The following is a 27,691-nucleotide window of genomic DNA, read 5'->3' as shown; positions in this document are numbered from 1 at the left end:
CTGCCTATGAGTAATAGTGGCAATATTTGGAGTAGGGACCGCCAGCCTCAGTCAAAGGTGAGTACTGTAGTTCATTAGCATAGCTGCTTTCAAAATGCAAACAAGTCACAGCCCTCTAGAGGGCACAACAGGCCCACATTCAGAAACGCAATAAGGTCCCAGGCAATAGAACAAGTCCTAAGAAAGTTGGATTCTGGTCCTCAGCCCTCTACATCCTAATTACACCTCTGACACTGACCCAACCGCTTAATTTCTTAGAGTTGTTTCTTTACCTATTGTCCCCAAACAATTTCTGCCCATCTCCTAAGGTGGTTGTGGGGATTTAAAAAAATAGCCAGGTCTTTTAAAACTTAATTTTAAGAGTCCCTCTTAATTTCCAGGGACTCCCCTGGAGGTCCAAAGGTTAGGACTCTGTGCTTCCACTGCAGGGGGCATGAGTTCGATCCCTGGTGGGGCAACTAAGATCCCGCCTACCATGCGGTGTGACCAAAAAAAAAAAAAAAAGATGGGAGTAAGACATAATATATGTAAATTAATGTATCTGGATAACAAATCAAGTATGGGGCCACAATGTGCCCAGAACTGCTTTCTGTAAATCCAATGACTGAGGCTTCTTCTGCTGATATGGAACAGAAGCAAGAATGACTGGAAATACTAAATTATAGGATTATACTGATGACCTAGAACTAACCTTCTTTTAAGTAGGAAGTTATCATTAACTAGGTTGTCTGATGAGCTGATGGTTAGTTTTTAAAAAGTATATCTCTGCTCTCATGCTTTCATTCTTCTTTTTTAATACTTTGATCTTTTTATTTGAAAATATTTTAAAAATGTGCATCTTCCCTTTTTGCTGAAACTAAAGAGCACATTATTCATTCACCAAGCCTCCCCATGTGCGAAGGATCTTGAAGGTCCATGATGTGGTTGTTTCTAATTTTGCTGGCATGTGGGAGTGACCACTCAGCTGGTGAGGGCACCAGATTGGCATCTCTGATGGGCCATTCTCCTGTAGTCATCATAAAGGCATGAGCTCCCACAAAGTGAGAAAAAAATTTTATTTATTGGTGGAAAATCACCATGAAGTAAGAGAGAAAACTGATGAAATTGGAGAAGGTGGTTAATTTGTCTTATACAGATAAACATGGGAACCAGATGGCTTTTGATGGAAAACTGTGATTTGTGAGAAAGTAGAAGTCAACATAAATAGTTCTGAAGTTTCAAATTTGGGGGTTTGAATTGTTGAGAATCTACTATATACACAGTGAAATACAACTGATTTCTTGACGATGAGGCTATGGTGGGGCCTCAGAATCACTACCAGAGCATTAGAATAAGAAAGACAGATGTAGAGGGTGTGGGAAATTGGATTGTGCTTTAACTTCAGGGTAACTTAAATAAATCCTTAGTTTGGCCATTATTTGCTCCATGAAACTGAGAGATCAATTTCTAGGGATGGAAAAAAAAAAAACAAGTTCTTAACTGATTGTTAAGAGCCTGATGAACTCTGGACGGAGGTTCGTGACACTGTACAGGAGACAGGGACCAAGACCATCCCCATGGAAAAGAAATGCAAAAAAGCAAAATGGCTGTCTGAGGAGGCCTTACAAATAGCTGTGAAAAGAAGAGAAGCGAAAAGCAAAGGAGAAAAGGAAAGATATAAGCATCTGAATGCAGAGTTCCAAAGAATAGCAAGAAGAGATAAGAAAGCCTTCCTCAGTGATCAATGCAAAGAAATAGAGGAAAACAACAGAATAGGAAAGACAAGGGATCTCTTCAAGAAAATTAGAGATTCCAAGGGAACATTTCATGCAAAGATGGGCTCGATAAAGGACAGAAATGGTGTGGACCTAACAGAAGCAGAAGGTATTAAGAAGAGGTGGCAAGAATACACAGAAGAATTGTACAAAAAAGATCTTCACGACCAAGATAGTCACGATAACGTGATCACTGACCTAGAGCCAGATATCTTGGAATGTGAAGTCAAGTGGGCCTTAGAAAGCATCATTACGAACAAAGCTAGTGGAGGTGATGGAATTCCAGTTGAGCTATTTCAAATCTTGAAAGATGATGCTGTGAAAGTGCTGCACTCAATATGCCAGCAAATTTGGAAAACTCAGCAGTGGCCACAGGACTGGAAAAGGTCAGTCTTCATTCCAATCCCAAAGAAAGGCAATGCCAAAGAATGCTCAAACTACCGCACAATTGCACTCATCTCACACACTAGTAGAGTCATGCTCAAAATTCTCCAAGCCAGGCTTCAGCAATATGTGAACCGTGAACTCCCAGATGTTCAAGCAGGTTTTAGAAAAGGCAGAGGTACCAGAGATCAAATTGCCAACATCCGCTGGATCGTGGAGAAAGCAAGAGAGTTCCAGAAAAACATCTATTTCTGCTTCATTGACTATGCCAAAGCCTTTGACTGTGTGGATTACAATAAACTGTGGAAAATTCTGAAAGAGATGGGAATACCAGACCACCTGACCTGCCTCTTGAGAAACCTGTATGCAGGTCAGGAAGCAACAGTCAGAACTGGACATGGAACAACAGACTGGTTCCAAATAGGAAAAGGAGTGCGTCAAGGCTGTATATTGTCACCTTGCTTATTTAACTTATATGCAGAGTACATCATGAGGAACGCTGGGCTGGAAGAAGCACAAGCTGGAATCAAGATTGCTGGGAGAAATATCAATAATCTCAGATATGCAGATGACACTACCCTTATGGCAGAAAATGAAGAGGAACTAAAAAGCCTCTTGATGAAAGTGAAAGAGGAGAGTGAAAAGTTTGGCTTGAAGCTCAACATTCAGAAAACAAAGATCATGGCATCTGGTCCCATCACTTCATGGGAAATAGATGGAAAAACATTGGAAGCAGTGTCAGACTTTATTTTTTTGGGCTCCAAAATCACTGCAGATGCTGATTGTAGCCATGAAATTAAAAGATGCTTACTCCTTGTAAGGAAAGTTATGACCAACCTTGATAATATATTAAAAAGCAGAGACATTACTTTGGCAACAAAGGTCCGTCTTGTCAAGGCTATGGTTTTTCCAGTGGTCATGTATGGATGTGAGAGTTGGACTGTGAAGAAAGCTGATCGCCAAAGAATTGATGCTTTTGAACTGTGGTGTTGGAGAAGACTCTTGAGAGTCCCTTGTACCGCAAGGAGATCCAACCAGTCCATTCTAAGGGAGATCGATCCTGGGTGTTCTTTGGAAGGACTGATGCTAAAGCTGAAACTGCAATACTTTGGCCACCTCATGCGACGAGTTGACTCACTGGAAAAGACTCTGATGCTGGGAAAGGTTGGGGGCGGGAGGAGAAGGGGACGACGGAGAATGAGATGGCTGGATGGCATCACCGACTCTGTGGACATGAGTTTGAGTGAACTCCGGGAGTTGGTGATGGACAGGGAGGCCTGGCATGCTGTGATTTATGGGGTCGCGGAGAGTCAGACACGACTGAGCGACTGAACTGAACTGAACTGATTGTTCAGATTTATTACATTCTACTCTGTCTTTGAGTTATAGTATGGAGCTGCTTTACCTGATTAAAAAGAAATTGGTAACCTTTCATTAACAGGAGAGGTTAAACCTAGTGAAAAGTTGTTCTGAAGTTTTTAATATAGCATCCTTTGTGTGAGCAGAGCCAGAGAGATTATGGTCACTACATAGCAACATTTCTAGGAAGATGAGGTGGGGTTAGTGGTTAACTGAGGTCAGAGACCACACAGAAGAAAAGAGAGAGGAAAAATGCAAGTAAAGCATAGCCTTTCATTGTTTTCTCCCATTTTTCATCTGCTGTACCTCTTATCCCTCCTTTCTGCAGTCAGACAAACGATAAGGAAAAACACCATTCCTCCCCAGCCCTCCCCACTTCTCACATGGATGCACACAGACATATCCCTGGGGGCTAAGTTTGTAAGTGACACCACTGCACCAGCAATGCTTGGGCAGTGAGTACCGGTGAGCATTAGCAATGCATCGTGCTATGCCTTCGTCCTGGGCATGTCTGTTGGGAGAGGCTAGTTTTCATGCGGGACAGTGACAGAGAACCAAAGGCCTCTTGTAAAACCCCACGGATCTATGGAGACGGAGACCCCATGCATGTTTACCTGGGGAGCCTGCCAGAGAGTCCCCTCTGCTGAAGGCGAAGGTACGAGATACAGAGACGGGCACTAGAGAGTCAGGGGTTTGTGAGTCGTGAGGGGGAGATAAACACAAAAGGGGAGAGACAAAGAGCAAAGTGGGTGAGACAGTCTGCTCCTGGATCTTCACAACATCCCATTTCTCTGCCAAAGGGAGTCTTGCCTCTGGAAACATGGAAATCGCATCTTCTCACAAAGTCACTCTCCGGAAAGAAGAAAATAAATAGATTTTGCTGACGGTCTTCCAAAAAGATGCACAATAATCTCCTAGGGGATGAGCCCCACCAGTGACAAGGACAGGCAGTGCCCCAGCAGGGAGTAGGTGTGGGCAGTGTTCCGTCTGAGACACCTTTTTGAGCCAGCACATGTGTTGGGAGCCCAGCACTGCATCCCCGTGGGGCCCTCCCGACTGCCTTAGGGCTTCTCACCTGCGGGAGGGCTGAAAGCAAAGTGCAAGCTCCTGCAAGGGGCATCCCGAGGAAGAGGAGGCCATCTTCTGCCTCGGACTCCCAGGAGTTCCCTCTGTGGGCACAGCGCTGGGGAGGAACTGTGCACAGCTAGAGCCTTGGGACATAGGAAGGGCAGTTCCTGGCAGTCTTAATGTGAATCAACTTGATAAAGTAAATCATGGTCACTTAGCCAGTCCAAGTGCTCCAAAGCTCCTCCCTTCCTATCACCTTTTCCTTCTCTCTCTTTCCCCACAGTCTGAAATGGTTCTGGCTATCACTTGGGGCCCGGGTGGAGTGGAGCGTGTAGTAACATTCCAGTCCTTCACCGACCTGGATCCTGATCCAGCAGTATTTCCAGGAGGGACTCTGTCTTTATCCCTCTTATCTGATCATTCCCAGAGTCCCTTCCGAGAAACTAAATGAAGTCAGTCTGCAGGTGACAGCACACTGAAATAGGTGGCTTTGGCATCTTAGCTTCTGCACCCAATGATTTGCCTGAAATTACCCAATAGTGTAAAGGGGAGAGGGGGAGAGCCTTATCCTACCTGATAATCATTTATTTTGTGAAGCAATCACATTCTTTGTCAAGGAATATTTAAATGGGCCCCTAGTGTTGCAAGACACACTGGAATAAGAAACCCTATTGTCTTGAGAAGAATCCTAGTGCTTCCGGTCCACAAATTAAATATATCAGTCAAGCAAATAGGAGACTTGTTCTTTCCCACTTTCACACCCCTGTGGGCATCTGTTCTGGTCACGCTGAGCTCAGGCCCCATTCCTCCAGATTACCAGGCTCACTTTGGTCCTCCTGGGTTCCCTGGCAATCAGAACCAAGACAAAGGAGACACTGCTGACCGTGTTTCCTTCACCCAGCACAGGATGGGCAGAGGGACTGACTTACAACCTCAGACTCAACTTTGAGGCATCGGCCACAGGGCCAGTGTTCTGGCAAACTCATCATCTCATTTATCACCCTCAAGGCTGACAAAGCTTTAGATTGGCAACAAGGACAGGGCTAGTTAGGTAGACGGAGACCCTACAAGAATCTACCACCTTGTGGTTCAGCCCTAAGCTCTTCCTTGACCTACACGTAAGGTTCTTGGACAGTGAAAGCTGCTGGGTGGCTGGACCTGGGCTGGGAGGTGGACCTGGAATAAGCAGGGGCAGGGGGTAGTGGTGGTGGTCTTTGCAGTTATCCACACCGAATAGAGTTAGGTGTGGAGGGCTCGTGGGGCGAATGGAAAATGTCTCTATATCCCTACAAGCTAATTTGATTTCTTTTTCCTCCTGAAGATGGATAACTAAAGATGCTCAGAAGTGTGGGGAGGGAAAGAGAGGTTAACATTTCTTTTTAGTTAACCAGTTTTGAAGGAGAGATTACTATTGCAGGTTTATTCTGTCTCAATGATAAAATGGATTTTGATAGAAAGAACTAGAGACAGGAAGGAAGGAGGAAACCAGATAACATTTTCCTACTACTTAAAAAATTTTTTTTAAAGAAAGAACGTCATGTAAATTAGATGGGCTCGGGACCTTTATGCAACAATTTCCCCCTACAGTCCCCACTTCTTTTGGTCTTATGTAAAGGCCAACACATCGAGGTAACACTTTGAATCTCAGTAGTCACTCTACCTTGAGCAAGCACCAATGTGATGGTGGGTGGAGACCTCCTTTAGAGAACTGAGGTCTACTTGGTCCTATAGACCATCCCTCTCCCATATCTTGACTTATTGTTCTGAGAAGTGATGCTTCCTTCACCAACCTTAATTGAGATTTGTCGGTTTATATAACAACATACCAGGGTTTTTTATGTTACAGCCCTTCTTCCACATATGTGGGACCACTCCTTGGGTGTGGGAAGATATTTCAATTTCATTTAAGCCCTCTGTTGGGCCAGGATGGGAAATTACACTGTAAATTGTCCCAATATTCTCACATAGAAATGACATCCTGGAACACGTTGGATCTAAGATCTGTATTTCATTGTGCTGTTTGAATGAGTCAGGCCACTGGAATGCATTGAGGTAAATAATTGCATTGAGGTGATTCGGAGCAGGTCATTTCTTTAGTTTCTCTGTTAAAACAGTACCTACTTTTCAGGTGCCAAGGATTGTGATTTCAAGCTTTGGGACCCTCTGATAAATCTCAATATGAAGCACTATGGAAGATTTTTTTAATGATGAGAAAAAACACCCATTTGGCATTAAAATGGCCACCATAAACACTAACAGCTGAAAACAATGCAAAATTCAGACTGGTGAATCAAAGACAGATCTAGAGAAATAATGCTTTCTGGATCATACTTATATCACAACAGATGCCATGCCCTCTAAACACAAGTACGATAACTGATGCAGGAAGCAGAGAGAAGGTAGAGCACAGAAGGGGCAGAGAACACCCACCAGCAGCCTGTGCCAGCCCCTGCCATCAGCATGCACGGCCAGCCGCACACCCCTCCCCACCTGCTGAGATGTGGTCAATGAGCAAAGAGAAGCAGATGAGCAACATACATGCCAACCGGGGGTTTACATCCTAAGATCTTGCTGTTGCTGCTTACTAAATGCCACAGACACAATAATAGCATATTAAGGCTTGCAAGTAGAGGACAGAGGGTGAATTATCACAGCAGAGAAGGATCAGTTCAACCTCCAGCAGAGCACACAAAACCACCTGCCTACATTCCCTGGCAGGTGACAGCAAACAGTGCCTCCCCTCACAACCTCCCTCGCTGGTCATTCATCATTTTGCACATGAGCAGAGAAGCAGCAGAAAACGTTCTAGACTCTCAGAAACTAAGCCCCCCGGTAGTCTGCGGGTACCTGGCAGAAAGCAGTGTTCCTGGCAGAGCATACAAAGAGGCTGCCAGCATTTGTGTTAGTCCCAGCCCAGGCTGAGAGTGGTCGGTCCGGTTCCCCAGACTGGGCTGAGGCAGGACCTCGGCAGGGAGGTCGAGGGAGGGGTTTGAGAGATACATACGAAAGACAGAGGATCCAGCCAGACTTCCAACCTTCCGCACATCGTTATCTAAGGACAGAAGGATGCAGTGTGTTTCAGAGGCAGTTCAGAAAACACACCTTCTTAAAGGAATTCTCCCTCTTCCGCCCCACCCACAGCACCAATCAAAAACAGGGTAATCAGGTGGAAGTATAAAGAGTAAAATAAACGTGTCTTTTCATATTGACAATATTTTCATATTGAAAATTACCACTATCCATCCCTAACACTGGATAATGTTACAGTCTACCATGTACTTCCATTTCTAAAGTCCGGGAAGGTAAAAGGCTTGTCCAGGGTCTGTAACAGCAGTCATGACTTGGAGCCCAGATGCATTTTCTCCACTATCCCACTGCTTCCCCAATAAACTATGGCTTGGAAACTGGAATACCTGAGCAAGCAGTGGTCATGATGGCTGGGACACCATAGTAGGTGAAGGCTCCGTTCTCGAAGCGAAGGCCTTCCTTACCAACCTCCACCTCCACTTTACCCTGGAGAAAGAAGGAAGTGTGCTAAGGGTGTGGACGAGCACTTGCAGCTCTTTTAGTGAAGACGACCCTAAGCACTTCTGTTTGGATAATAAGTGGACCTAAAATCTTATCACAGGAGAATGTGAATTCCATCCAGCTTTAACTTCAGGAGCCCTTGGCAGTAAAGTTCTTGCTTAGTTAATAAAGCAGTATCCAGTCATGAACATGCAAGCTTTCCTTGAAGACTCTAATGGCTCCTTCATGACGCAGGTCTGGCTAGCTCAGGACCCCATAAACACCATAAACTGCTCCAGTGGTATAGTCTGAGACTAGACCATCTCTATTATCTCTAGCTGAGATAAAGCCAGATTCTGTGAGAAGCTTGAGCATATGTTATGCTATTAGGGGTCTGAAACCATATATATGCACTGCATGGATCCATCCCAGATCCTACTACGCCCGTACTATTTTTACCCCCAGTTTTGAGGCTCATAAAGATTAAATAACTGAGTCAAGGTTAGTTCACAAGTACAAATATTGGAATTTTAAAACTAGGTCTTTCCAATTTCTGAACCTACCCTCTTGCCCCTATATTTTACCCCTGCCAAGATTTATTTGAAAATGTTTACATTTATATTAGGCATAAGACTCTACTTGAGTTCCTTGTGTTATATAAACAATGTAAACACCCTTCTCAATTTCCAACAGTAAAGAATGCAACTCCATTTCTGGAGAAGAAGGCATTTTAACAAGGCTATCTGGAAGGATGGGTTTGAGGCATATACTGTGTCCGAACAGACAGGTGGCAGGGGGACTGTAACAGAGCGGCCCTTTCTAAGTCGGTGTGAATTTAATTAAGATTTTAAGACAATCACTGTATTTAGGGTTCACCAGTACTCTTGTCTGGAAAATCCCATGGGAGGAGCCTGGTAGGCTACAGTCCATGGGGTCGCTAAGAGTCGGACACGACTGAGTGGCTTCACTTTCATGCATTGGAGAAGGAAATGGCAACCCACTCCAGTGTTCTTGCCTGGAGAATCCCAGGGACGGGGGAGCCTGGTGGGCTGCCGTCTATGGGGTCGCACAGAGTCGGACACGACTGAAGTGACTTAGCAGCAGCAGCAGCAGCCACTTATTTACACCCCCTCAGTGAAGTGGGGGGTGACTGTACTCATGTGAGTACCAGGAAGATGCTGCACCTCTCTCATTTGCTTGTTTATTCCCTCATTGTCTCCTTAAGGAGAAGATTAAGGGACTGCAACAGTTGAAGTGTGGCAGAGAGAGTGGATGTGTTCCATGTGCCTCCAGAGAACAGAGCAAGGACCAGTGGCTGGAAATCAGAGGTGGTGAGATTTTAGCTTGACAGAGAGAAGAGCTTAAAACAAGCAGTGCCTGAAATTTGGGAGGCAGTGCACAGTTGCATTCCTGGGCATGGCCAAGCAGAGACAAGAGGTGACAGGGATTTTTAGGACACCAGTTTAGGAAGTTCAGCAGCAGAACCCCTTGGCTGGGAGTTACCCACTGCACCCCCAACCACAAACATTGCTGACATCAGACTAAATGCCATCAAGATCCCATCACTCTAGGATGCCAGCCAGTCACACCTGTCTCCTTCTGTGAGTCATGGACAAACGCCCGCCCCAACTGGCCTTGCTCCCAAGGCAGCCTTGGAACCTGGCTTGGAGGAGGCATGGATATTCCTCTTCAGCCTGGAGAAGTCCTATCTTGCCCTTGGAGGGTCCAAGGCTTTCCCACTCACCTGCAGGAGCAGCACAAAGTAGTCCACGGGGCGGTTGCGCTGGTAGAGGTAGTGTTCCGGGGCCTTCTTGTTCTTCTCATCAAACTTCAGCTCCTGGATCACGTTGGGATGTTTCAAGAGCCGGAGCAGGATCTTCTCCGAGAGGTACAGAGACTTAAACGGCTCCACTTCTAGGGGAGAGTGAAGGCAGGAGGAATCGGCAGCAGGGAGGAGTCAGGGTGGACACAACCAGAGCCATTCACGCTCCACGCTCCATCCTGCAGTTCCCTTGGGAGGGTGGGGGTTGGGGGGGTGTCTTAAGCCCAAGTGTGCATCTTTGGGCCCTCTGGGGATATGGATCCCTGCACTGGCATTTCAGGTCACTGTTTTGACAGTGTCAATTTTGCTATTAATTTTCTCGTTGACGTTCTTTAAAGCTGCACATAGACTTAAAAAAGAAGAAAATCCTGCCATTTGTGACAGCATGGATGAACCTGGAGGATGTTATGCTAGGTGACATAAGCCAGGCACAGAGGGACAAATACTACCTGATACCATTTATATGATGAATCTAAAATAGTCAAATTATAGAAAGAGAGAGTAGAATAGGCTGGGAGAAGGAGGTAATGGGGCTATTAGTCAGAGGGTACAGAGTTCCAGTTACGCCAGATGAATGAATCCTAGAGCTCTACTGCACAGCATATAGAGCCCAAGAACAATACTATACTGAAGACTCTTGAGAGGCCCTTGGACAGCAAGGAGATCCAACTAGTCCATCCTAAAGGAAATCAGTCCTGAATATTCATTGGAAGGACTGAAGCTGACGCTGAAACTCCAATACTTTGGCCACCTGATGCCAAGAACTGACTCATTTGAAAAGTCCCTGATGCTGGGAAAGATTGAAGGTGGGAGGAGGAGGGGACAACAGAGGGTGAGATGGTTGGATGGCATCACTGACTCAATGCACAAGAGTTTGAGTAAACTCTGGGAGTTGGTGATGGACAGGGAGGCCTGGCGTGCTGTGGTCCATGGGGTCGCAAAGAGTCGGACATGACTGAGCGACTGAACTTAAAATTTTGCTAAGATCTTATATTAACACACACACACACAAATAGTAATAACACATATAGAAGGTGGGAGGAAACTTTTGGAAGTGATGTTTATGTTTATGGCACAGATTGTGATGATGGTTTCATGAATGTATGTGTATCTCCAAGCTCATCAAGTTGTTTACATTAAATATGTACCATTTTTTGTATGTCAACTATATTGCAATAAAGTGGTTTAAAAAGCAACTGGAGTTAGACATGGATAAGTAAGCCATGTGAACATGGCTAAAAATGTTTTTGCTTTAATGCTATGATCAAATGAAATACAGAGAATTTAATCTGACTTATTTGTATGATGTATATCTGTTGAGTGAAATGAAATTTTAAGTTAACAGGAACACTTAATTATTTAAGTGGAAAGTTCTCAATAAGAAGCATCATTGCATCATATTTACATATTAATAGGTATTATTATATACTATATTATTATGTTATGTTATACTATACTATTATATTATGGCATATCATTATATTTACAGATACATCTGCTTTGTTCTAGGAAATCAGATACCCAGTTGACATCTGTAGTCAAAATTGAAAGACTATATTAGAACTATAAAGTCAGATCTATATTACATGTTGAAAACCCTAAAGAAGCTCCAATTTAAAATTTTCTACCTTTCAGCATCTGGAACAGTACTAGCATTCATTATGCACTCAATAAATTCATGCTGGATTAATTAAATAGTGAACTTACTAATGTGTGTGATCATTCTAGGTCAGCACATTAATTAGGCATGAATGAGAAGATTAGACAGTTTGAAGACAATTTTACCTTGTTTACAAGAAGAAGTTTATCTTTGGATCCTCTTTTTTTTTCTCTAAAGATTCTGGGATTCACAATCCACATCTGTATTTGAAGAACTCATAGCTCACAGGCCTATATGGCCCCTGAAGAGTCTGGGCCCCAGGGCCTTTGGGGCTACATAGGACATCGCCTGTCCCACCCAGATGAACCCTTTGGACCACCAACCCCCACCATGAAGCAGGTAGAGGAAGGGAAAGTGCAGTGGTGGATCCCTCAGCTCTTTTCTCAAGTAGAAGAGAGAAAAGCAGAGTTGCATCATACTCACTTACCCCGAGAAGACTGGAGGCTGAAAATGAGCAAATGTAGGGTCCTGTTGCCCCTGCCCAAGGAGAACCTCCTCTTCTGGAACAGAAGTTCTCAGTCCCTGTGCTGGACTCACATTACACGGTAATAAGGATGACTGGTGCCTGGGTCCCACCCTCCAGAGCTGCCTTGCCTGCCTGGGGTGGAGATGCAGGAGGGCAGGGTGGTCATACCTGTGGCCATGAAGCGGTGTGTGGCCAGCAGAAGCTGTGGCGAGATCTTCACCCTCATCTCTGAGTCCGAAAGCTTAAACAAGGAGAAGTCGTGCCGCTTCCTCTCTCTGTGTGGGACCCTCTGCTTTTTCCGATTGTCTGCTGTGGGGACAGGGGACAGATGGCAGCTATCTCAGAGTCACTGTTGATTTTTGGAGGTTTCACCTGAGACAGGTCCTTTGGGACCATGGGGATTTCTGGAAAGTGTCAACAAGTCTCCGTATTAATTGCACTGAAGTGGTGAACAGTGGAAAAGTGGAAGGCCAGCCCGAGTCTCCCAGGTTCAGGCTTCTAGGGCTGGCTCCCCTGCTTATGAGCTGTGCAACATCTCTAAGCATCACAGTCTGTGTGCTTTAATTTATACAATAAAGTTAGTGATTAATCATAACTCTTCTGCTCATAAGCTTAGTGCCTGCATGCTTAGTCACTCCATTGTGTCCAACTATATTCAACCCCAGGGACTGTAGCCTGCCAGGTTCTTCTGCCCATGGGATTCTTCAGGCAAGAATACTGGAGTGGGTAGCCATTCCCTTATTCAAGGGTCTTTGAAACTCAGGGACAGAACTCAGGTCTCCTGCATGGTAGGCTGATTCTTTACCATCTGAACCACCAGGGAGGCCCCATAAGGTTAATGATTAATCGTAATTTTTCTGCTTATCTCAGGTAGTTATTATGAGACTCCCATCAGAATCTATCTGTGAAATGCTTACAAATAACTGTATGCTTACAAAAAGGCCTTCACACATGAGGGACTTGTGTTCTTAGCATCAAGGACTATGGCAGGGCCTGGGGGGTTTCTGCCTTGGCCATACTCCTGTCCCCAGAGCTGGACTCACCTGGTCTCTTCCCACTGATTTAAACCATGTTCTGAGTGGTACTGAGGGATGCCACCCAAAGGAGGAGGTGGGCGGTCACTCCTTCTTTCCACTCACGATTCTCTTGCTTCAACCCTGGCCCCTCCACTGGGAGAGAATTGGGGGAAATAAAGGAAAGAAGGAGAAAAATGCAACTAGCTCTATAATCTATAAAGGTGAGTTCTCTGGGTGGGGGCCTCAGGCAGGACTATTGTGATTATTGATTGAGAAAAATCCCGGCTTTTTCCAATTTAATTTTTCTCCCTGCTTTTTAAAATCTTCTCTCTCTCTCTCTCTCTATATATATATATATATATTTTTTTTTTTTCTTCCCCCCAGGGGGTGACTTCCCTGGTGGTCCAGTGGCTAAGACTCCATGCTCCCAAGGCAGGGGGCCTGGGTTTGACCCCTGGTCAGGGATCTAAGATACCCAATGCCATAATGAAGTGTTTGCATGTTGCAACTAAGAGGATCCTGAGTGCTGCAACTAAGACCTGACACAGCTAAATAAATCAATAAAAATCTATTTTGGGGTAAAGGGTAGGTTTTCTTTGGTCATATGTCTCTTGCTTTCCCTTAGTACTGAGTCAAATATTGAAACTTTAGCCTATCTTAACCTGTGCTAGGGGAGCAGAGAAGCAGATTAGGGTTTTTCTAAAGTTGGCCTGGAGCAAAACAGTGGTGCGGGGAACTCTCAGTGCAGGTTGAACAGACGCAGTGGAAATGAAAGGGAGAGAACTCCAGGGGGCGGGCTCCTCGGGACTCTCCCCCTCCTGATTTCGCTCTGCCACAGGACTAGGTTCCCTTCTAGAAGGAAGAAAGTGCCCTCCTCCACATTGCTCTCTTGTGGGCCTGCCTTGGACTCCCAGCCCCAGCTTTAAGGCTCCTTGTATCTGGTTGCCACAAACGGTGAGATCCCACAGTGAGATCCAGGCCCAGGTCAGGATCTGGGGAGAAGCAACACAGTAGTCCTGGTTCCTCAGCCTTCTCACCATTCTCAAGGATTCATGTTTATTTATGAGTGGGAAAATCGTAACCCTTTCTTTTAGAGAGAGGATGGTTTAGCAAGAGAGCAGCAAAGATATCAGGCCACTCTTTTCCATTACTAGTAAGTAACCTTCTGATTTATATGACGTGTTCGTCTAAATATTCCCACTCTCTCCTCCACCAGAATGCTACCAAATAGTTAATCACTGGAGAATCAATTTCCTCTGATCTTCCTCTTCATTCCTTCTATTTTATTTAGTTTTAAAATACTTGTTTTGATGTGAACCATTTTTAAAGTCTTTACTGAATTTGTTCCAATATTGCTTCTGTTTTGTTTTGGTTTTTTTGGCCATGAGGCATTTGGGGTCTTAGCTCTCCAAGCAAGGATTGAACCCATACCACCTGTGTTGGAAGAAGAAGTCTTAACCACTGGACTGCCAGGGAAGTCCCCATTCCTTCTATTTTAATAGTGAGTACTGGAATATCAGGTTGTTGAAACAAATGCCCTAGGAAGAGCTTACTCACTTAGACTGTTGTCTCTATTGTTAACATCAGCCACTAACACTTTAGTGTGAATGTTTTCACCAATATATCTATTGAGACACTTGGGATTTCTAAATCCAGAGCAGAGTGATAGTCAGAGGTGGAGAAGGGGGAAAGGATCGGGGGATGGAGAGATCAACCCCTATTTTAAGGTGATGAGCCAGGCCAGGGCTCCACTGCAACAGCAGTCACTGTGACGCTCCTGCTATGTTTCATCAAGGCTTGGCCCACCTTGGTCTGATCTCTTCTCATCCCAAAGGGAAGCACTCTTTCTGTACCACTTACTGCCTTAGAGTCTTGAAGTTTTTTCTACTAGGAGCTTTTCTCTGAACAGTTGCCTCCAGCAAACTAAGCACACAGGTTTGGAATGGGTTCTCTGAGGGGAGGATGGGGATGCTGTCCCAGTTGATGAAATTGGCAGGAGGGGACACTTACTGGCCTAGGGACTCCCATGGATTTGATAACACTCCCATTTTTGAGGAAAGTAGGCCTTTGTCTTGTTTGTGAGCAAAGCTTTGATAAGTCTCAGTAACAAAAGCAGTCACTATTGCAGGGAAGAACCTGTGTTGTTCCTGAGGGGGGGTGGGGAGGAGGGTGAGGAGAATAGACCAGAGCCAGGGGTGGAAAGGGAGGAGCGGGGGAACCAGGCAGCAGGATTGAGAACACACAGAGGACAAGAGCAGCGTCTAAAAGGACGACTGAGGTTTGGCTTAGGAAATGGCAACCCACTCCAGTGTTCTTGCCTGGAGAATCCCAGGGATGGCAGAGCCTGGTTGGCTGCCGTCTATGGGGTCGCACAGAGTCGGACACGACTGGAGCAGCTTAGCAGCAGCAGCAGCAGCATGCTGGGTGGTATCACACTGATGTTGTTGTGAGTGAGTCATGAGTAGAACCCCCAGGGATGCCGGGGTCTGTGTCCAGGTGGACAAAGAGACAAACCAGGGCAGAGAAACAAGGGTGGAGAGGTCACCCGAGGTGCACTTCATTTCCTCCACCCAAAGGCCAGGAGGCCTCCTTCTCATAGTCTTGGCTCTGTTCCTGAAGGTTCTCTCTTGATAGCATTTAGCTAGCATACTCTCAGTGACCCATCGGTGGTTCAAGCTGGGGCATCTTGCCATGCCAGCCCCTGGCAGGAGAGGGCTGACACACAGCACACTTGGGGCTTGTCCTGACCCCCCTTTCACACTGTCCATTAAATTAAGCCAGCTCTGAGAACCTCAGAGGAAAATATGACGGCTTTGGCCAAGAGCCACTTACTGTAGAGGTCAGTTTCATCCAGGATCTCTGATTTGATGATCTCCTCTATGATGTCCTCCAGTGTGACGATGCCCACCACCTCATAGAAGGGGTCCCCTTCTCCCTCGTTATTCACCCGCTGGACAATGGCCAGGTGGGACTTTCCTAGAGACAAAGGAAGTCACAGTTAAGCATCTGGGATATTTTCAGAGATCCTTCCTTGTGAGAAAATGATACTAAATTGCTCTCTGACCAATCTTGGGACTGAACCACTGAACCCACTCTAGGATCTCTTTAAAATATGAAGTTTGTGTACAACCTCTTATAAATGCAAACTTTATACTTTTATATCACCATCTCTTTTGAAGCAAGTTACTTGGACTTTCCTGGTAGTCCAGTGATTAAGAATTTGCGTGCCAATACAGGGCACATAGGTTTGATCCTTGGTCTGGGAAGATTCCACATGCCTCGAAACAACTAAGCCTGTGTGTCACAATTACTGAGCCTGTGCTCTAGAGCCCATGTGTGGGAACAAAGATCCAGTACAGCCACAAATAAATAAATAAATAAATAAAAAGAAAGTTATCTGATACACACAATGCCATTTAAATGCTTTTTTTTTTCCCTGTAACTTTCCTATATTAAGAAGTATACCTAAGCTGAAGGAGGATGAATAATCTAATTGAGAGAATTAGAATCTGGAGTTAGAAGAACTAGGTTGGAAGCCTGCAAACCTCCCCGCCTCCATCCCTAACTATCTTAGTGACTATCTGTGCAACTCACCCTGGACAAACCAGTACATTAAACCTGTACTGAATCTCAAGCTTCTCATCCAGCATTAGAGGATAATACTAATATGGTGATTTTCAATATGGCTCCCAGAGGCTTTGATATGCCCCACATTGAGAAGTGTGGTCTAATCAACTTCCTTGAGTCTGGGTAGGCTTATGACTGCTTGAATCAATCGAGAACAGGGAAAGTGAAAGTGTTAGTTGCTCAGTTGTGCCTGACTCTTTGCGACCCCATGGACTGTAACCCACCAGGCTCCTCTGTCCATGAAATTCTCCAAGCCCAGTGGATTTTCCTGACCCAGGGATCAAGCCCGGGTCTCCTGCTTTGCAAGCAGATTCTTTACCACCTGAGCCACCAGGGAAGCCCAGAGAACAGAGAAGTGTCTGCAATGAGGCTTCTGAGAATGCACCATAAAAGGCATATAGCTTCTGCTGCAGAAACACTCGAAGTCTGACAACTACCGTGAGGCCACCATGGTGAAGAGGACCCATGTCGGTGTTTAGGTGACAGTCCCAGCTAAGCCTGGCCTTTCCTCCATCCCACCAAAGTGCCGGACAGGTTAGAGAAGAAGCGTTCTATGGCAGTGGATCCTGCCCCACCTGCTGGCATTCTCCCCAGTCATCTAAGACATTTCTAACCATGGCCACAATCACTATGAAGCAGAGATAAGCAACTCCCACTGAATTCCTGACTCAGGAATCTGTGAGCACGATAAAACGGTTGTTGTTTTATGCTTCCAAGTTTTGAGGTGGCTTGTTCATAGCAGCAGTAACTAGGACAATCAATTTCCATCAAGCAATTGCAGAGTTCAAATGACCCAGCAGATGTGTCCAGGATCAGTTGCGCAGACAGTCACTAGGGTAGTTAGGGAGTAGGGGCAGGGAGGTTTCCATAGTGTGAAGGCACTGTGTAAACTATAATACGTCATAGGCAATTTAGTTAACTTACTGCCCAAACAACTGACTAACAATAGTTAACATTTATTGAGATAACTACATGCCAGGTACTATTTGGAGCACTTTACATATATTAGTTCATTTCATCCTCATAACAACCCCTGAGACAAGTACCATTATTATTCCTATTTTACAAGTGAAACAACTGAATCACAGATTGGTTAATTAGCCTAAAGTTACAGTCTGTAAGTGGCAAAGCTAGACTTTGTGAACCCAGGTAAACTAGTTTTCGGTCCTAATCTAGAGACTGTCTTACCTGAATCCTGCTTCACCTTGGTTTATTTTCATCCACTGATGGATGCATTTTCTGGATCTGTTTCTGAAAGGACAATCTGGGTGGTTCTTTTCCTTGGCTAAGAGAACATCTCCTTAAATTAGGAGAATATTTAGGGTACTGATTCAGATGTTATTCTTGCCCCCGCCTAAAAAAAAGGAAGTTCATGCCTTATCACCACTACCCTGTATAAGCTTTTGCTCGCCCACTGCTAGAAATGTCAGAGTAGTAAGCTTGCCAGTGCATAATTAAAATGTAAACAACATGCATTTCTGTATCAAATACTTCAAATCGCAAGATAGCTACTTATTGGGATTTTTAACGGGACAGATGGCATCTATATCACTCAAAAACCGTCTCTAATTTCCTCTCCACTTTCAACTCATCCTGCGACTTACTCCCAAACTGACTTGATCAGGCCACTCCCCCGCTCAAACACCCTCCCTAGTGTGCACAAAGTCAAATCTAGACTCATTAGTTTGGTATTCTCAAGACTGTAAACTGTAGCACCTCCCTGTCTTTCTAACTGCATGCCCTGCCACATCCTCCAAACATCCTGTCCTCCAGAGGAATACGGGATACCTCCTGTAATACGCGTTACCTCCAGCTCCTAACCTCCTCCACTTCCATTTTCCAGGCTCTCACCCACACTGTTTCCTTTCCCATTCTGTCTCCACTGGACCTTCAAGTTTCAGCTCAGTGCCAGCTCTTCAAGAAAGCTCTCCTGGATTTGCCCCATTCTGAATCTGAACCAACCTTTCCTTGCCTGTGTTTCTAAGCCCTTGATAACTCCATTATAGCATTTATCACAATTTGCTGCTTCTCATAACTTACAATGTGTGTGTCCTCTACAGCAGCAGTCCCCCAAATTTTTGGCACCAGGGACTGGTTTCGTGGAAGACAATTTTTCCATGGATGGGGAGGGGGATGGTTTTGAGATGATTCAAGTGCATTACACTTACTGTGCATTTTATTTCTAATCTAATGCTGTCACCAATCTGACAGGAGGTACCAGTCCGTGGCCTGGAGGTTGGGGATCCCTGCTCTACTGGGCCTATGTTTCTTCCTCAGATTGTAAGATTCTTTAGGACAAAGGCTCATACACTTACTCAGGGTTTTCTCTACACAACAGGCAGCCAATAAGTGCCTGATGAACTGAACTGAGACTGAATAAAAATCCACAGTTTATGTAATACGTGATATTAAAACCAGACAAAACCCCTTTTTAAAAACTAAAATACAGTGTGTTTAAATTAACATTTAAACTGAATCAGTGGTTCTAAAATTATTCTTTGAAACAACTACATCCTGCCCAATTGGGTTGAAGTGTTTTGCAGCTTAAATTAGATTATGTTAATTGTTAGGATGTGCTCAATTTAAAATTGTTTTTTTTAACACATGTTCTTAAACTTCTGGCACCTGCTCTCACTTTTCTATTAGCATGTGCTAGCAGATGAGAAAACAAATGACTAGCATAATGGAAAAAGTTGGAAAAGTGATTTCTTAAAATTATTTTCTATAATTAGATAATTTTTGTTATGTGGAGCCCAGAATATATATAATACAGCCGTACTTCCTGCCACTAAGAGGTTAGTTCATATAATGTGATTAAATAAATCAACATCTTATGTTGTTTCACAAGAAGTGCCCTAACTTCCATGTGAAAATCCACCGTTGGTCTACACCTTTCAAGGTCAATTTGAGGACAAACTATATGATCATCAGGGAATAATGATTTCAAGTCCTAATTATATGATATTCAAGACAATGTACTTGTGTAATCTACTTAGAAATATTTTATAATTCACAATCAGCCTTTATAATTTCGTCAAGTGCCTGTAGAGATCTACAAACAAAGGAAGTCATTGTTTCTTGGGGACAGACTGGAACAGACTGGAACAGGAATCAATAATCACATAACTCTATTCTGAGCTGACAAAGAGACAAGAAAACCAGCTGTTCCCATGACACACATACCCCAGGTCCTTCCCTCAAAGCAGCTGGCCTTGAAGATGCAACTCCTGGCACTCCTCCTCTTCCTGGGCCCCAGAAATGCTGGGGAGCTGTGGACCTGGGATGGAGTAGGTTCATGCTTTATTAGAGATCTTATCAACCTTGAGGGATGACCTATGAGTATTCAAAACTGCGGCAGTGGGGGCTCAAACATCCCAAGTGTTTCCATCTTTTGCTGGGCAAAAACTGGTTTCTAACATGCTTTATTTCTCCTCCCATGGATGAGTGCTGTGTTTACTTCCAAATGGCACACTTGAGGGAGTGGCTTCAATCTTGGTTAATCCCCTCTGATGTCCTTCTATGAGGTTCTGTGAATGCTGTCCCTCTACAGACTAGCAGAGTTTCTCAAGTTCCTTCTCACAACCACTAGCCTATTGATTTCAATTTCCTTCCAACTTACTAGAAATTTGGGTATCCATGAAAGAAATTTAAAATATCAATAACCTCAGGTACGCAGATGACACCACCCTTAAGGCAGAAAGTGAAGAACTAAAGAGCCTCTTGATGAAAGAGGAGAGTGAAAAACATTCAAAAAACTAAGATCATGGATTGTGGTTCCATCAATTCATGGAAAATGGATGGGGGAACAATGGAAACAGTGAGAGACTTTATTTTCTTGGGCTCCAAAATCACTGCAGATGCTGATGCAGCCATGAAATTAAAAGACACTTGCTCCTTGGAAGAAAAGCTATGACAAACCTAGACAGCTTATTAAAAGGCAGAGACATTACTTTGCCAACAAAGGTCCATCTAGTCAAAGCTACAGTTTTTCCAGTAGTCATGTATGGATGTGAGAGTTGGACTATAAAGAAAGCTGAGTGCCAAAGAATTGATGCTTTTGAACTGATGTGTTGGAGAAGACTTTTTGAGAGTTCCTTGGATTGCAAGGAGATCAAACCAGTCAATCCTAAAGGAAATCAGTCCTGAATAGTCATTGGAAGGACTGATGCTGAAGTTGAAACTCCAATACTTTGGCCACCTGGTACCAAGAACTGATTCCTTGGAAAAGACCCTGATACTGGGAAAGATTGAAGGCGGGAGGAGAAGGGGATGACAGAGGTTGAGATGGTTGGATGGAGTCACCGACTTGATGGACATGAGTTTGAGCAAGCTCTGGGAGTTGGTGATGGACAGGGAAGCCTGGCATGCTGCAGTCCATGGAGTAGCAAAGGGTCAGACACAACTGAGCAACTAAACTGAACTGTGAAATAATTTAGGTTAATGATGATGAACATTAACTTTTATACAGAACTAACAATTTGTTAAGATGTTTCATACAGGATACAGGAGAGTCATGGACATTGTGAGAAGATTTCCTGAGAATTGTGAGAAGCCTTCATTTTGTGAATTAGAGATGTTTTGCCCTGCTTTCTCCAGAATCTATTGAGAGACAATAGGAACTGTGTCTTATACGTGTCTTATGCATATTTTGAAGCAAGATAGCTTCTTTCTCAACTTCTGCTAAAGGATTCTCTCTCATCGGGTGCCCGCTTCACTTGAAATTAAAAAATACTATTTCTTTAGGATCGTTACTGTAAACAAGATGGTATGTGGAGAACAACAACGCTGTGTTGAAATGCTGAGGGTGCTTTGCTCAGTACTTTGCTCTGCACACTCCCAGCCAAAGCAACTGGTAAGTCCAAAGCAACTGGGTCCCTGGAAAAATCACCCTTCCTTTTGCTAAAAATAGTCAAAGTGAAAAAATTTAAATTTGCTAATTCCAAGGCCCTATTTGATCTGATTAAGATATAAAGACTCAGGGCTTACCTGGTGATCCAGTGGTTAAGAATCCATCTGCCAGTACATGGGACATGAGTTTGATCCCTGGTCCAGGAAGAACCCACATGCTATAGAGTAATTAAGCCTCTCCACTGCAACTACTGAGCCCATGTGCCTAGAGCCCACCCTCTGCAATAAGAGAAGCCACCGTAATGAGAAGCCTGCTCACTGCAACTAGAGAAAACCTACAAGTGCTTAAAAAAAAAAGATACAATCAGGCAAAAGGCAATTCTTTAAATAGAAAACTCATGAACGCTACCACTTGATGAGGTATTTTAACATGTCCCTTGACCATACTACCATGGCACTGAACACCAACAGATGAAAATCTCTGGACTGAATTGAAAGATAAGGAAACAATGGATTTTATGGCAATGCACTTTCTAGAAATTAAGGTAACGTCTGTCTCTGTTGTAAGAATACATTTCATTCTGGGTTCAGTAGTGTTCTACTTCTGAACTAGTAGCTACTGGCTTGAATCCCTGCCGTGTCCCTGGTATCCAGCCTCAGCAGAAGCCCCAGTCCTGTCCTCATGATTTGGCCTGTTGACACGCCTTTCCTGGCTTCCAGCAGCTGTAGACTCCTTAAGCCTTGATTTGCTGCCCTCCAGGCTACTTCCTCTCAGACTCTGATTTGCAATCTTCAGCTCCAATGCTGTCTACAGCTCGATGAAACACGAAGTAGAGAATAAGCACCTATGGCTTAAGACTTGTTTGGACCGCAGTGTTAGGATGATTTTGGTGGAACTGGAGAAGCAATCCTCAAAGAAGCATAACGGGTAAGAATACGGGATTAAGTCATACTAAAGCCCTCCATTAAGCAGGGCCACCTGGTGTAGAGGCACCCCAATGCTCTAGAATACATTCCACCTAGTTCAGTGTTTCTCAATGCTGGCTCTATACAAGAATCTTCTGAGAAACTAATAAATACACTCTGAAGACTGGATCTCATGCCCAGACATTCTGATTTCATTTGTTTGGGATGGGGCCATGACACCAATAGTTAAAAACATTCTTCAGATAATACCAATGTTCAGCCAAGTCTGAGAATTATTACTTGCTGTACAGTCACGGTTCTCAAAGTGTGGTCCCTGGACTGTCAGCATTACTTGAAATGCAAATTCTCAGGCGCCACTCTAGACTGAGCAAATCAGAATCTCAGGGGGTACAGTCCAGTGATCAGTGGTTTAATAAACTTTTAGCTGGTTATGATGCAGGCTAAAGTTTGAAAACCACTGGTTTATGGGTAGGCTCTACGGCACTCTGGTTATTTGTCCGATGACCTCTACTGAGGAAGAGAAACAAGCACTGAGATTTCTAATACAATCCTCACCTGTTCTGTGTCCTTGGTTTAAGTCACAAGATGTTAAGTACTCATGAAAGGAGAGAAAAGAACCTCCTGGACAAATGATAGTTGTGTGGCAAGCTGATGAATGCTTTCTCTCCTATGATGTGGTGGTTATGGTATTTTGTTACAGGGCACAGAGCGGCAGCTGACTCTTTCATGAGGAGCCTGGAAAGAGGTTTCTTACAGCTTTTGTACCAATGAGACAAGTGTGAAGTACTGCACCATCTATTAGGCTCTTGGTATAACTGAGGTCAATAAAATTTCCCACTCCTGAAAGTCAAACTAGTCTTTTCTGTTGCCCCAAGGATCCAAAGGGTGGTCCTAGTACTGGTTACTGGTAGTGCTCTGTCTTCACTACCTGGCATCAACATGCCCAAGCTATAAGTCAGACTGCTTAGAAGGGTGACTAGGTTTTCAAACATTGCTTTTGAAGCAGTGGTTCTCAATTGGGGCTGATTTTTGCCTCCCAGGGAACATTTGGCAATGTCTGGAGACCATCTGGCTTGTCACAACTTGGGGCAGGAGATGATACTGGCATGTAGAGGGAAGAGGTCAGGGATGCTGTTGCTCTACAACAGCCTCGACATAAGGAATGTCAAGGTTGGAAACCTTGCTCTAAAGAAAGTTATGTGTCAGCATCATTGCAACTGTACTTTGGTATTTGAAGAAGTTGGAATATCCTCCAAAGGTCCTTAATAAATGTGGCTTCTAGATGGTTTAGGCATATCCACAGAGAAGAACTCCCAAGTACCCTATTAGCATACCTCCCATGCCTTGAAAAGAAAATCAAATAATTGATTTGCTTTCTCTCTCTTTCAAAAATAGTTGCGACACTTTGGTAAGGTAATTGTTCCCAAGATAAAATATAGAAGCCAGGGGGAAAGCTTACTGCTTGAAAATAGAGAACAGCAGAAATCATTTTATGGTTTTATGGTTTCTGCCTCACTTATGACCTTCACCTTGTAAAATCTAGTGGCTTTGCTACATTCTTATTCTTTCTGGTATCCCTACAATAGCTCTTATTCATTTGGTAAGCAGTATTGAGTGCCTCTTCTTTCCTTCTTTACAAAAATATTTATTTATTTATTTGGCTGTGGCAGGTCTCAGTTGCAGCATGAGGGATCCAGTTCCCTGACCAGAGATTGAAACTGGGTCCCCTGCGTTGGGCGCACTGGACCACCAGAGAAGTCCCAAGTGCCTCTTCTTTCTTATTGTGGTCTTGGTGACTCTATATCACTGGAAGTGTGGGACCAGCAGCATTGCATATCACCTCATTCAAAACGCAGGCTCTTGCATTTGAATCAGTTCTAATGAACTGGATGAACCTAGAGCCTATTATACAGAGTGAAATACATCAGAAAGAGAAAAACAAATATCATATATTAACACATATATATGAAATCTAGAAAGATGGTCCTGATGAACCTATTTGTAGGGCAGCAATGGAGACGCAGACATAGAGAACAGACTTGTGGACGTGGGGGAGCGGTGAAAGAGAGGGTGGGATGAACAGAGAGACTGGCATGGAAATGTAAACACTACCATATGTGAAATAGATAGCCAGTGGGAATTTGCTGTATGACTCAGGGAGCTCAAACCAGTGCTCCGTGACAACCTAAAGGGGTGGGAGGGAGGTCCCGGAGGGAGAGGACATATGTATACCTATGGCTGATTCATGCTGATGTATGCAGAAACCAATACAATTGTAAAGCAATTATTCTTAAAATAAATGAATTTAAAAAATGATGCAGGTTCTTGGGTTCTATTCCTGACTTACAGAATTTGGATCTTGGTGGGTGGGGTCCAGACAGCTGCTTTAATGATATCCCAGGTGATTCTTATGTACATTAGAGTTTGAGAAGCACTGCTCTTGACACTTGCTACTCAGTGTGGCCCTTGAACCAGGCATCACAGGATTACCTGGGAGCTTGGCAATTTGAGTCATGATCTGTAGATCCTCGAGATCTCAGGTGATTCTTATGACTCTTAGGGAGTTGAGTATGAGACGAGCTGGCCAAGACTACCCTGTTTTTTTTTCTACCCTTATGACTAATATTCTTCTGCTCCCATTGTGGATTCCTTTACTTTATCCTCACCTGAAGGTAAATATTGGAGAAGGAAATGGCAACCCACTCCAGTATTCTTGCCTGGAAAGTCCCATGGACAGAAGAGCCTGGCGGGCTGCAGTCCAGGGGGTCACCAGAGAGTCGGACACAAATTAGCAACTAAACAACAACAAAGATAAATATATCTTAAAGACTTTAGTTCAGTGATTCTCGACACTGGCTGCCTGTGGGAGTTAGCTGGGGAGTTTAAAACCCATTGATAGCTGTGTCCCACCCAGGAAAGTTCTGACCTAATTAGGCTGGCATGTGGTCCAGGCATTGGGATGTTCAAAACATCTTCAGGTGCCTCTAAAGTAGGCAGTTGCAGTTAAGAACCTCCACTCCAATCCCTGATCCTCTGCTCTTCTCTCTCCTCTGGATTAAATATCCCTGGGACTTCCCTGTAGTCCAGTGGTTAAGAATCCACCTTACAATGGAGGAAATGTGGGTTTGATCGCTGGTTGGGGAACTAAGGTCCCACATGCTGTAAACATGTAAACAACTAAGCCAGTGAGCCTCAACTAGAGACTGAAGATCCTGCATGTGGCAACTAGGACCTGATGCAGCCAAATGATCAATTAAAAAAAAAATCCCAGCAGAGCCTTTCAATGTCACCATCACTTCTTTCCTGAACTAAATTTATATCTTAACATCAGAGTCTATTTTGAACTGTCATCTTGTTTTAGACATTGTGGCTGAGCTTTCCCCTTGTCTTGTCAAAAATCACGTATCCAAATAGGAACACACGATCTAAAAGACCCACTATCCCCACTCTGCCTCCCTCTCCACCATAACAAACAGCACCTTCAGCTCTAACCCAGGAGTTGTAACCCAGGAGTCAGTTTTTACCTTCTTTTCCTTTGCTCCTATTTAGAAAAAAAATCCCAATAAACTTCCAATTCTTTTTCCTCTTCATTCTCTCAACTGGTATTTATTAAACGCTACTATGTGCCAAGCACTCATCTAGGCACTGGGCATACAGCAATGAACACGATGGACAAAATCACTTTCCTCCTGTAGCTTATATTCTAGTACGTGGGGTGAGAGAGAATAAGGCAGATAAATATACAAACTCTATTGCTCTGGCTACAGGAAAATCACATCAAGGAAGACTGGTGAGGGAGTGTGCGGATGGAGTGACCCTGTAGTACAGTTCTAGGCAAGGGATGCCAGATAAACTCCCTGAGAAGCTGGTGTATGAACACGGATCTAAAGGTGGTGGGGTAGGGAGCCCTGTGGATACCTGGGGGATATCAGCAGCATAAGATGCAAAGGCCTTGAGTTTTGGAAGTGTAACTGATGTGCTTGAGGAATGGTTGCAGAGTGAAAGAGGGCAGGAGCGGGCCAGGGTCAAGGAGGAAAGGGGTGGGGTATCTGCCACTTTGATACATAGAGCCTGAAAAGGCTTTGTGAGGACTTAGGCTCCTACTCTGGGTGAGATAAAGCCATTGTAGAGTTTTGTGTTTGTGTCTATGTTTGGTTTTGGCAAAAAAGTGATATGATCTGACTTACATTTTAAAAGAATCTCTCCAGCGGCTGTTTGAAGAATGGACACAAAGTGGGCAGAGAGAGACCTCACAGCTCTGGTATTCATCCAGATGAGAGATGGCTGATGGCATGGACCAGGGTGTATTGGAGGTAGAGAGATGTAGACAGATTCTCTATATATGTTGAAAGCAGAACCCATATGAGGGACTGGATGTATGGCAAAAAAGACAGAGAAGTTTGGGCCTGAAAAACTAGAAGAATGGAACTGCAATTTAGGGAGTTGGGGCATATTGTGCAAGGTGCAGATTTAGCAGAGAGAGCAGAAGTTCAATTCTGGATGGTTTGAAGTTTGAGATGCCTTTTAAGCCTCCAAGTGGAGATGTCAAATGTCAGTTAGAAATTTAAGTCTGGTTTAGGTTGGTGATCTTTGGGAGAATGAATGAAATAAACAAAGGGAGTAAGAGAAGACAAAGAGATTTATTTCTCAGTCCTGGACACTCCCAACATTCAGAGGTTACAGAAATGCAACATTCAGTTCAGTTCAGTTCAGTTCAGTTCAGTCGCTCAGTCGTGTCCGACTCTCCGCGACCCCATGAATCACAGCACGCCAGGCCTCCCTGTCCATCACCAACTCCCGGAGTACACTCAAACTCATGTCCACAGAGTCGGTGATGCCATCCAGCCATCTCATTCTCCGTCGTCCCCTTCTCCTCCCGCCCCCAACCTTTCCCAGCATCAGAGTCTTTTCCAGTGAGTCAACTCGTCTCATGAGGTGGCCAAAGTATTGGAGTTTCAGCTTTAGCATCAGTCCCTCCAATGAACATCCAGGATTGATCTCCTTTAGAATGGACTGGTTGGATCTCCTTGCAGTATAAGGGACTCTCAAGAGTCTTCTCCAACACCACAGTTCAAAAGCATCGATTCTTCGGCGATCAGCTTTCTTCACAGTCCAACTCTCACATCCATACATGACCACGGGAAAAACCATTGCCTTGACTAGACGGACCTTGGTCGGCAAAGTAATGTCTCTGCTTTTCAAGCAACAGATATTTGAGTGTCTGATAGGGGTAGGTCCTGTCCCAAGTGCTGA

The 27,691-nt window shown here is 44.3% G+C and overlaps 1 protein-coding gene across 2 annotated transcripts in view; it reads right to left on the bottom strand.

Annotated features, from left to right (window-relative positions):
* The window catches only part of CNNM1 (cyclin and CBS domain divalent metal cation transport mediator 1), a 65,849-nt gene that overhangs the window by 19,873 nt on the left and 18,285 nt on the right, over window positions 1-27,691 (bottom strand). The window contains exons 2-7 of one of the 2 annotated variants that reach the window (XM_055425929.2): window positions 15,869-16,012; window positions 12,189-12,329; window positions 9,817-9,986; window positions 7,979-8,078; window positions 7,570-7,617; window positions 4,112-4,174 (exon numbers count right to left, since the gene is read on the bottom strand). In XM_055425929.2, the coding sequence (XP_055281904.1) occupies window positions 4,112-4,174; window positions 7,570-7,617; window positions 7,979-8,078; window positions 9,817-9,986; window positions 12,189-12,329; window positions 15,869-16,012 (666 nt within the window). The remainder of the gene's footprint in view (window positions 1-4,111; window positions 4,175-7,569; window positions 7,618-7,978; window positions 8,079-9,816; window positions 9,987-12,188; window positions 12,330-15,868; window positions 16,013-27,691) is intronic. The other variant, XM_088842517.1, reaches the window with a different exon arrangement.

Source organism: Moschus berezovskii, chromosome 12 (assembly GCF_049115385.1).
Source record: "Moschus berezovskii isolate FMDL1 chromosome 12, NW_MosBer_1.0, whole genome shotgun sequence".
Lineage (NCBI taxonomy): Eukaryota > Metazoa > Chordata > Mammalia > Artiodactyla > Moschidae > Moschus > Moschus berezovskii.
Note: the sequence above shows the minus strand (reverse complement) of the source record. Positions and strands in the feature narration are given on the sequence as shown.